This window comes from Musca autumnalis, unplaced genomic scaffold (genome assembly GCF_047663935.1).
Source record: "Musca autumnalis isolate F117 unplaced genomic scaffold, ASM4766393v1 scaffold_1, whole genome shotgun sequence".
NCBI classification, from domain to species: domain Eukaryota; kingdom Metazoa; phylum Arthropoda; class Insecta; order Diptera; family Muscidae; genus Musca; species Musca autumnalis.
Window position 1 is genome coordinate 189,232,595 of NW_027411644.1, and position 12,280 is coordinate 189,244,874.

At 35.6% G+C, this 12,280-nt stretch overlaps 1 protein-coding gene across 1 annotated transcript; it reads right to left on the minus strand.

Annotated features, from left to right (window-relative positions):
* Positions 1–591: 591 nt before the first annotated feature.
* On the minus strand, positions 592–1,369 carry LOC141389895 (uncharacterized). Its single transcript, XM_073962102.1, has 2 exons — positions 1,355–1,369; positions 592–1,293 (listed from the first exon to the last, which is right to left on the minus strand). The coding sequence occupies exons 1-2, from the start codon at positions 1,367–1,369 to the stop codon at positions 592–594; spliced, it is 717 nt and encodes a 238-aa protein (XP_073818203.1).
* Between the last annotated feature and the right edge of the window lie 10,911 nt (positions 1,370–12,280).

A 12,280-nucleotide genomic window follows, 5' to 3' on the forward strand; every position in this document is an offset into this window, starting at 1 on the left:
AAGCGTGAGTCTATTCATGATGATTTGTCAGAGTATACTGAAACAAATAAAAAAAGTTTCATCAAAATTTAATTTTTTGTGTTACTTTTTACAATTTAAAGTTCTATCTAGCTTAAAAAAACTCCCGTGGTTTTTGTCAATTATACGAGCCTACATTGCTGAAATTTAATAAGCTATTCGGCTAATGTCGTTCACAATTTTTTGCTGGGTAAATGTAGTTTTTCTAACCATAATGTTCTTTAACGCCGCGAAATCTATCAACCTAATTCCGTTATCGGATGTTTCATTGTGGCGGCTATATTTTAAGAAGTGGGGCCAAAGAAAATCGTCTACGAGTAGAATAAAGTTAATGTTGAATCAACTGAATCTGAATATGACATTTCGCATTGTAAAGTTACAGAAACTTTCATTGACATAAATTTCCCAAAGAAACGCTGACTTTCTTTGATAAAATCTTAGTATAAAAGAGTAAATTCAAAGTTTAGGTATTCAAAGAAAAATATAATACTTAACATTTATTAAATCAACATATAACTAACATAAAAACATTCAACAATAACAATTAGGATCTTTGGGTTATCGACCTAACATTTAGTGACGGAATACAGATGAGGGCAAGTAGGTGTTTTGTGGAGTTTGAGTTTCAGCCGAACGTACGGCAGCAGGAGCTGAAGCAAAGTTAATAACAGGAGCAACACCACCATTGACACTGTGAGAGTTACCCCCCAAAGCGTCATATTGACCTTGGATGGCACGTTGAGCGTTGGCAGCATCTTCAGCGGTACGATATTTGACAAAGTGAACTTCGGGTTTTTGGCTGTTGTTGTTGCTGAGGTTGTTAAGTTTGTTGGCCAATTCACCGAGATCGGCCTGCTTGTTAAGGACATAGATGGCGGTTTGCTGTTGGCCAGCTTGTTTGGCCAAAGCCAAAGCAGCATCTTCCAAACCATTGCTTTCTGGACCCTTGATGAAGACTACACGTAGACCTTTCTTGACACTTTCAGCAGCACGTTGGGCAGCGTTACCATCATCGAATTCACCTTCGGGTGCAGAGAATGAAAAGAATTCCTTTTCATATTCAGCAACGGGACCAGCGGAAAATGGGGCAGAGTATGTGGTTGCAGCATCGTGGGAGACACCGCCAGAGCCAACAGCAACACCGCCTACTCCCACACCGCCTACTCCTACACCACCTACACCAGGGGTGAATGAAAGGCCACTGTCTGAATGGGCAACAGGTTGATAGTTATAACCCAATTTGTCGGCACATGCAACAGCTACCAAGCACAAAACCTTTAAATAATACAAATTATTGGTGAAATTCTAATATTTCTGAGTTTTAGCCATAACTTACAATAAAAGCACGCATTTTGGTATTATTTCTTGCCTTCCTTCTTGAACACTAAACTGTTTCTGTTTACTTTAGTCTATGTCAACGATGTTATATTTATATTGGGTCTATTCTTCCAGACATTAAGCCTAACGTTATTGTTTTTTGTAGGCTAATGTTTTAATGTTGGAATTTCTGAAGTTATGCTAAAAATTCACAACAAAACAAGTTAATACAGTAACATGATTTACGATCATATTTCGCTGGAAGGGCTTACTGTTGAGCTTTATATATTCTCAACTACATAAAACGTGTTTTATTGGTTTTTAATTGAGATATTTGGAAATGTTTGTCAAACATACAAATATATTTTAGCACCCACTAATGAATTGTAAATTAGGTGTGTTTTTTAAAGAGTAAATTAAAGAAACGTTTAGCGAGCCTTACTCTTTCTGTTAAAATATGGTTAAGATAATTATTAATTAAGTGGGAAACAGCAAAAATTCTCACAGAACTGAATCATGAAAGTTAAAAGTGTTATGCAGCGATACGTAAAGCTATTTTAAAGTTTTTAGTTGATTCTTTATGTAATATTGGCACAATTTATATAAATTAAATAGAGAGAGTTCGCAATATTTTAGATATTTTTTTCTAGAAAACAAGTAAAAAGGTATCAGACGGGTTTGTCCGAATGTGTTAGTTGAGACTTTTATTAATATAACCAATATTTTTCATAGCATGTGTAGTCAAGCAGTTTTAGAATTTCGTGAGCTTTTTTGGACGTATAATCTTTCTTTACGAATGTGGGCGTTGCGAATATATGCCTATATAGTGCAACTTTACAGAGGAGGATGTTGGTAATATTTTTGTTAAAAATTTTAATCCTCATGCGGTACATCACAGGGGTCTTTTTGGTCCTTTTTAAAAAATCTTTCAAAAACTCCTTTAAAATATGATCATATCAACTCCAGATATCTATAAAATTGTTCGTCATACAATTTTACAATAGGTCTCAGAATATACCAAATCTGTAAATCTTGTCTAATCGCCAGAAATCTCTAAATATGAAAAACACGTTTAATGGTTAAAGTCGGACTTTTTGGGGATATGGTAAAAAAAGAAATGTTCCAAATAAAATTTCAGTATGAGTCTTTGGATAAAAGAAATGTGCAACCATATTATATAACATTCTTAGAAGGCCTTGTTTCTGATATAGGGGTTTAGGGCCATATTTAACAAATTTTATCCAGATTGTCGTTGTGACTGTACACTGTAAATATCCTATTGATGGTTTTTTGTTATGAATTCATACGGAAGGTGTTGTGCGCTCCATTTAAACTGCTTTTGATATATTTGTGGTGAATATAAATATATTTTAAAAAAATATAGAAACCCCAGATCGGAAGTTGCGAAATTGTGTATTTTTCATAATTATACCCTCAGCATTTATGCTAACGAGTGTACACGCAGAAAAATTTATGTTAGAAATATGTTTGGATACAAACAAATATATGTTTGGGACCGGTTGCAAACAAATATATGTTTGGATCCAAACATAATATGTTTGGGTCCAAACAACTATATGTTTGCAACATTTTGTAACATATCTCAATTTGATATGTTTGGGTAAAACATATTTTTTATGTTAGAACATTTTTTTCATGGGTGGAGAGAGGATGTTTGTCAACGAGAGTAATAACAGTGCTCTCGCGGCTGTGGAATGCTGTTTTATAATAAAGAGTTGTGTGTATTGTATAATAGAAGACGTAGAAGCGAGGAAGGCTTTGGTGGCATGTTTGCGTCAAACTCGTGTGTTTTTGTTTTGTTGTTGTTAACCAACTTAGCAGACGAATAAGAAAAGAAGAAATGATATGAATTATATTTTTTTCTTTCTTCAGTGTTTTAGTTGCCTTTGTAAAGTCAAGACGGTAAAGTGAGTGAATAAATCAGTGTTTTGTGTTTTCTTAAAGAAATTGTGCTTTTTATACCCTCAGCCTTTAGGCTATGAAGGGTATATACACTTCCATACGGGCAAAATGTGCCTCATCGAAATAATGGTTTTAGACCCCAAGTATGTTTGGACGAAATGTGTTTCAGACAATTTGGAGTCGATTGAGCAATGTCCGTCCGTCTGTCTGTCTGTCTGTCTGGCTGGCTGGAGCGCACGATAACTCTCGAAGGGATGAACCGATTCGGTTCAAATTTTGGCTTTCGTAATATTTTGTCCAAACTTAGTTTAGCTATATCGGTCCACTCCTTCCGGTACCTCCCCCACAAAAGTTCGAAAATGTTCGGAAAATTTGTACGCACGATAACTCTTGAAGGGTGTAACCGATTTGGTCCATACTTTGCCCATCGTGGAGCGTGTACCAGACTTAGATCAGGTTTTAATATGGACTCAATCGGTCCACTCCGTCGGGTACCTCCCACACAAAATTTTGGAAAAGTTCAGTTTAGGAACATCTCTCGAATCGCATTGATTTTTGCTTTAGCAACTTGTATTCACTGCCCTCCATACGACGGTATAAGTTTCATCAGGGGCAAGTCCATACTTCCTGAGAAAATAGCCTGAACGTTGCAAAAAAACCCCTATGACCGTGAACCGAGAACAGGTCTGCCGATTCGGTCCAAAGTTTGGCCTTAGTAATATTTTGTCCAAACAAAGTTTAAGTTCGAAGATAAGCCATATCGGTCCACTCCTTCAGGTACCTCCCCCACAAAAGTTCAAAAATGTTCGGAAAAATTATGCGTACGATAACTCTTGAAGAGAGTGGCCGAATTGGTCCATACTTTACACATCCTAATATATCTACCAGATATAGATCAGGTTCAAATATGGACTATATTTGTCCACTCCATCCGGTACCTCCAACTCAAAATTTCGGATACATGTTCACTTTAAGACCTGCTTTCGAATCACTTTGATTTTTGTTGAAGCAACTTGCATTGCTGCCTCAATTGCGATGGTAAAAGTTGTTTCAGGGGCAAGTTCATACTTCTTGAGCAAACATCCCTGAAGTTCTAAAAAACCCCTATGGTACCATATGTAGTGGCTGGAGATCCATTCTTTTTAGTATCTCCTCCGCAAAACTTTTGATATTAAATCAACATTTTTGTCAGTTCAAACGCCCAAAATTTTTAAAACTCCCTAAATACATGCGTTTTTTGGAAAAAAATTGTTTCAATATACACAGGCTGAGGGTATATCTCTGTCGGCAAAGCCGACTGATACTTTTTTACTTGTTAGTAAATTAAATGCCCAATACATTTTATAATTGAATCGGAAAGTTGAATGGAATTATTTTATTGGACAAGGAAGAAATCGCATTTAATATTGGTAATTACATACATACTTATGTATATTTGAAATATGGCATATCCATATTTATTTATTACATTACATAATCATTTGATTCTAGATGCCGATTCCCCGCTGATGATTTCAACTATGTATGAGGACAATTTGTTTTATTTCATAACTATGGAGAAGCGTTCAACTACGTTTCTATATATTTTTCCTTTTTAAAAGTGTGACTATTTACAAATTATTTCAATCAGTTTTTCTTTTATTAAAGTGTGTTATGTATTTCTTTGGAATTTTGTATGTACCTATGTGTTTGTTGTTCTTTTGGCTTTCAATAAAAAACCACAACATTTGTGTTTATACTATAGAGATAGCCAGTGATTTCTTACTCAGAGCAAGTGAGCACACATTTTAAAGTGTTTAACATTGAATTTTACGCTCCCTTGCTCTCAGTAAGCGCCCACTGATGCATGTGTTTGTTTATTTTTTGTGCCTTTTGGGTTTGTATTTTTCTGCTCCCAAACATATAAAATGTTTGCACCCAAACATAAAATTGTTTCCACCCAAACATATCTTTGTTTGCACCCAAATATATCATTGTTTGCACCCAAACATACATATCTTTGCACCCAAACATACATATCTTTGCACCCAAACATAAATATCTTTGCACCCAAACATATATATGTTTGCACCCAAACATATATTTGTTTGCAGACCCAAACATATATTATGTTTGGGACTGTTGCAAACATATATATGTTTGCTGCAAAATATGTTTGGGACATATGTTAGAGAGGCCGTTTTTTTCTGCGTGTATATACACTTTCATACGTGCAAAATGTGCCCCATCGAAATAATGGTTTTAGACCCCAAGTATGTTTGGAAGAAATGTGTTTCAGACAATTTGGAGATGATTGAGCAATGTCCGTCCGTCGGTCCACTCCTTCCGGTACCTCCCCCACAAAAGTTCGAAAATGTTCGGAAAATTTGTACGTACACGCAAAAAAAACGGCCTCTCTAACATATGTCATAAACATATTTTGCAGCAAACATATATATGTTTGCAACAGTCCCAAACATAATATATGTTTGGGTCTGCAAACAAATATATGTTTGGTTGGAAACAAATATATGTTTTGGTGCAAACATATATATATGTTTGGGTGCAAAGATATTTATGTTTGGGTGCAAAGATATATATGTTGGGGTGCAAAAAAAGATATGTTTTGGGTGGAAACATTTTATATGTTTGTGTGCAAAAAAATACAAACCCAAAAGACACAAAAAAAAACAAACACATGCACCAGTGGCCGCTTCCCGCTTGCGACAAAAATTCCAATTGTCGCAATTTAAGTAGTCCAGAACTAGTTCTATACAGTACTAGTAAAAATATTGGCCCCTAAGTAATGCGAAGGGAACCAATTGCCACCTTTTTTATCACCAAGTAAACGAGGAGGCGTCAGTTGCGACTTAATTAACTTAACTTAAACGACGAGTGGTATAAATAATTCACATTTACATTTTCTTCATAACTTTAATATAAATGAAGCATCCAATAACAGAAGCTACTCGTAGTGTTGATGGACTGAATATCTTCGTACATATTATTCATATTGTTCTGGTATAAAAAAGGAATACGAAGGAAATATGCAAATCGCCGTCTTCTTCCTTCTCTCTACCCGCTAGCAATTCCAATTGTCGCAATTTAAATAATCCTAAACTAGAGATAAGTGGTACTAGTTCACAATTGACCCATATGTAATGCGAATGGAACCAATTGACACCTATATATCCCCAAGTAAACGACGAAGCGTCAGTTGTGACTATTTCCCACCACTTTTCTATAAATAAACTGGTATATGACTGTAAACCTGGAACTATTTAGTACAATACCACCTACAGGTAATGCATAGACTGTCAATTGGTTACCTCCTATGACATCCCCATGTTAATGTTTACAGTTGATTGCACTGTGAGGGGTCAGAAGTGGAACTAGTTACTGTAACGCTGAGAATCGACGAGTTTCCGATGCCAAACTAACCCATCGCGCAAGCGGGTTATTCATATTGTTCTGGTATAAAAAAGGAATACGAAGGAAATGTGCAAATCGACCTCTTCTTCTCTCTACCCGCTAGCAATTCCAATTGTCGCAATTTAAATAATCCTAAACTAGAGATAAGTGGTAAGAACATGTATATATGTATGAATCGTTAGCAGCATTTGATATCTATCCGTAGATGCTAAAATAGTTGCTAAATTTATTTTTATTTTCGCGGAAAATAAAAAATATTGAAGAAATCTTGGAATAAATTTTATTTATTCTAAATCAGAGTCCAAAAAATCTCTAAAAAAATAATTTAAAAATACGTACAGAATCTAGACAACGCGTAGAAAAATGTGAGACCAAAATTATAAAGATCGCGTTTATAAATTGCATATTACAGCAACAACAAAGAACGGAAACTTATTGTTGGAAATTATTTCAAAAATATATTTTTGGTTAAATGCGAAAAATTTGAAAAATAAATGTTGGGAGTTATTCTATTATTTCGCTAAATTTCGATCCAAATCCTGAAGTATTTTGCTTAAACTTCTACGAGAAAAGTAATTAGTAATCGTGAAAGTATATTTGCTTTCTGTGATAAGCAATAGAAATAAGAAGTAGAGAGTAATATTGAAATTACAATCAAAGAAAAAACATAGAAGTTAAAAACCGTACAATTCGCGAATTGGTTTAAATCGGTTGAGGTGCATGTGCTTTTCGCATACACGGAGTCCATGTCTATCAATATGCATGGATTTTCCCATGTTTCATCCAGCGGCCAAAGTGTGCCATCAGTTGCATCTTACTATTCAAAAAACCTTCAAGTGGGCAAAAATTACGCGATGTGCATATGATTATAAGGTGCATCCGATTTCAATGGCCCCCTATTAAAAATACGTCAATATAAATTATTTTAGACCGATTCGTCAAGAACTGCGGATGTGCCACCGCATTCTATTTTGGGATAAATAGGGATATTACTCCTGAATCTTTGCAATTTGTGACACACCTTTTTGGCAAATATTATAATCGCGTATAAAGGATTACATTTATGCAAAAATAATCAAAAAAATCGCGCTTAAATTCGCGGAATTGTCAAAATATATTTTTGCAGATGTTCCTACTTTCAAGGTATCTATATCCGGCGTTTTAGTGGATGGATTCGACCGCGGAAGAGCTCATTAGATCCGGCACGTAAAAAAACTAAAATCACGCGGGGTTCAGGGGTACCTGTACGACAGTTGTAAATTTTAAAGCCAAAACATAGGTTTTTTCAGAAAATTTACGCACCAAATTTTCGCCTTTGGACTCCGATTACTAGGAAGCTGTATGGAGCACACTCATGAGATATACATCGAACGACGTGGAATCGGGAGTTCTACAATCCTATAAACTAGTTTCGATTATTATCTAGTTGCACCATCTAATTATAAGAAAAATTCGAAAAACACTGAAGTCAAAACTTCAAAATGTCAGCATCGATTTTAGGGGGATGCAGTGTATATATCGAAAAGTCATACACTATAACCATATTGCCTAAGGGGTATTCTTTAATTCTTTCTTTGAGCACAGGTTTGAATTTTCCGTGGTTTGGCCAGAAATCAAGAAAGAACACAAAAAAAATTGTAAACTTCAACACATTTTTCCCATTTTTTTATATTACCACCAGCGCAGCTTCCACGAAAATTATTTGTTATGGTCCATATTATAAGATCGTAGCTTAAACACTTCAATATATATAAATATATTCATATTTTATAAAATATATTAACAGTTCTCGACTTATTAAATGGTGAACCTCAACTTCAACGATTGTAAAACTTTTTTGAATATTACCATATATATAAATAAACTGCCCGCTTGGGCGATGGGCTAGTTCGGCTTCGGAAACTCGTCGATTCTCAGCGTTACAGTAACTAGTTCCACTTCTGACCCCTCACAGTGCAATCAACTGTAAACTTTAACATGGGGATGTCATAGGAGGTAACCAATTGACACTCTATGCATTACCTGTAGGTGGTATTGTACTAGTTCCAGGTTTACAGTCATATACCAGTTTATTTATAAAAAAAAGTGGTGGGAAATAGTCACACAACTGACGCTTCGGGATATATAATAGGTGTTAATTGGTTCCCTTCGCGTTACTTATGGGATCATTGTGAACTAGTACCACTTACCTCTAGTTTAGGACTATTTAAATTGCGACAATTGGAATTGCTAGCGGGTAGAGAGAAGAAGAGGGCGATTTGCATATTTCCGTCGTATTCCTTTTTTATACCAGAACAATATGAATAATATGAACGAAGATATTCATTCCATCAACACTAGCTTCTGTTATTGGATACTTCATTTATATTAAAGTTAAGAAGAAAATGTAAATGTGAATTATTTATACAACTCGTCGTTTAAGTTAAGTTAATTAAGTCGTAACTGACGCCTCCTCGTTTGCTTGGTGATAAAAAGGTGACAATTGGTTCCCTTCGCATTACTTAGGGGCCAATATTTGTACTAGTACTGATTAGAACTAGTTCTGGACTACTTAAATTGCGACAATTGGAATTTTCGTCCCCACAGGGTGGTATATGACTGAAATGTGTGCTCACTTGCTCTCAGTAAGAACTCACTGACTATCTCAATATATATATTAATAAAAGAAAAACTGAAATAATTTGTAAATAGTCACACTTTTAAAAAGGAAAAATATATAGAAACGTATGTAGTTGAACGCTTCTCCTTAGTTGTGAAATAAAACAAATTGTCCTCATAGTTGACATCATCAGCGGGGAATCGGCATCTAGAATCAAATGATTATGTAATGTAGTAAATAAATATGGATATGTCATATTTCAAATATACATAAGTATGTATGTAATTACTAATATTAAATGCGATTTCTTCCTTGTCCAATAAAATAATTCCATTCAACTTTCCGATTCAATTACAAAATGTATTGGGCATTTAATTTACTAAAAAGCACAATTTCTTTAAGAAAACACAAAACACTGATTTATTCACTCACTTTACCGTCTTGACTCTACAAAGGAATCTAAAACACTGAAGAAAAAAAATATAATTCATATCATTTCTTCTTTTCTTCTTCTTCTGCTAAGTTGGTTAACAACAACAAACCAAGAAACACAAGAGTTTGACGCATACATGCCACCAAAGCCCCCTTCTTCGCTTCTACGTCTTCTATTATACAATACACACAACTCTTCATTATAAAATAGCATTCCGCAGCCGCGAGAGCACTGTTATTACTCTCGTAGACAAACATCCTCTCTCCACCCATGAAAAAAATGTTCTAACATAAAAAATATGTTTTACCCAAACATACCAAATTGAGATATGTTACAAAATGTTGCAAACATATATTTGTTTGAAACCGGTGCCAAACATATATGTTTTTGGATCCAAACATATTCCTTACATAAATTTTTCTGCGTGTACGATAACTCTTGAAGAGAGTAACCGATTTGGTCAATACTTTGCAAATCGTGAAATGTCTACCAGACTTAGATGAGGTTCCAATACGGACTCAATAGGTCCACTCCTTCGGGTACCTCCCACACAAAATTTGGGATAAGTTCTGTAATGGACCTGCTCGCGAATCGCTTTGATTTTTGTTTTAGCAGCTTGTATTCACTGTTCCCCATACGATGGTACAATTTTCATCAGGGGCACGTCAACACTTCCTAAGAAAATAGCCTGAAAGTTGCAAAAACACCTTTGACACCGTGTGAGGTGGTTGGAGCGCAAGATAACTCTCGAACGGATCTGCCGATTCGGTCCAAAATATAACATTAGTAATATTTTGTTCAAACATAGTTTAAGTTCGAAGATAAGCCATATCGGTCCACTCCTTCAGGTACCTCCCCCACAAAAGTTCAAAAATGTTCGGAAAAATTGTTCGTACGGTAACTCTTGAAGGGCGTGAACGATGTAATCCATACTTTGCACATACTAATATATCTACCAGATATAGATCGGGTTCGAAAATGGACTATATTTGTCTACTCCTTCTGGTACCTCTTACACAAAATTTCGGATAAGTTCATTTTAAGACCTGCTCTCGAATCACTTTGATTTTTGTTGCATTCGCTACCTCTATTACGACGGTAAAAGTTTTTTCATAGGCAAGTCCATATTTCTTGGGAAAACAGCCGAAAAGGTGGAAAAAAACCCCTATGTCACTATATGTGGCGGTCGGAGAGCACGATAACTCTCGAACTGTTTATCCGATTTGGTCCAACATTTGGTCCTCGTCATATTATATCCAAACTTAGTTTCATGGGCCAATACCGGTCCACAACTTCCAGTACTTCTCCCCAATATTTAAAAAATGTCAATAAAATGGTAGGACGATATCACTTGAATGGGGCAACCAATTTGGTCCAAACTTTGGATCTCTTAATATTTTGTCAAAATTTAGTTTAACTTCTAAAATAGCCCATATCGGTCCTCCCTAATCCACATTTTTGTCGGCAAGTTCAAATGTGCAAAAAGGTCAACAAAATTCTTAAGAGACCTTTTAAATCCAATCGACCTATCCGTAGGTGAAAGTTTCACGTCACATTGTCTGAGGGTATATATCTGTCGGCAGAGCCGACTGACACTTTTTTACTTGTTTTAAATTAAATTGCATAGTTAAGATAAGCCATTGGGTGCTTATATTGTATGGGAAAATACATGGGAGGTCTACGGCTATGATACAGTGAAAATTTAGGTGTCATATGGCTCACAAATACACTATTTGGCGTGGTCCAAAATAATAAAATGATGGGAGTAACTCCTTCTTTGGTCACATTTACGGAATTAACCCTAGAAATTGATTTAAGTTCGAATATGGGCTCCTTCAAGTCGTAAAACTTGTGCTCACGATAACTCTCGAAGGGAGGAACCGAATTGAACAAAACTTTGCATATGGTAATACTACCTCTAGGCATACATCAGGTTCGAATATGTCGAATATATCGGTCCACTCCTTCAGGTTCCTCCCACACAAAATTTGAAATAAGTGCAGTTTAGTGACACCTCACGAAGCGTTATGAAATTTTTTGTAACAGGATGTTCGTGCGGCCCCTGTTACGTCATTGTAATTTTTTTTCGAGGGCAAGTCCATAGTTCCCGAGATAATGGCGCATTACCTCAAAAAAAAAAAACGCTGCACTATGTCGCGAGTTCAAAGAAACGGTGGCCAACTATAAAAGGAGTTGGCGTTGGCAGATGAATTTTGGTATAAATACTTATAGTTCACAGACAATGTCGAGAGCAACAAATTGGGAAGGTCGGCCCACGTTTTGGGATAGTCTCCATGCAACGGTACTTCTTAATGTTTCGGTATTTTAAATATTTTAGCTAAACTTATTAACCAAATTGGTTGAATTAAAATTATGGACATGGGTCAACGTTTTGATATAGACGCCATATAACGGTACCTCCCGATTTTCGGAATTTTGAAGATTTTAAATACGAGTATGTTTCACGCCCAAATACTCCGAAATTTTGCATTGAGGGTTCCCAATGGACCAAAAACTTTTCTGATAAAACTTATGTACATAGGTCCACGTTTTGATATAGCTCCAATAGAACGGTATCG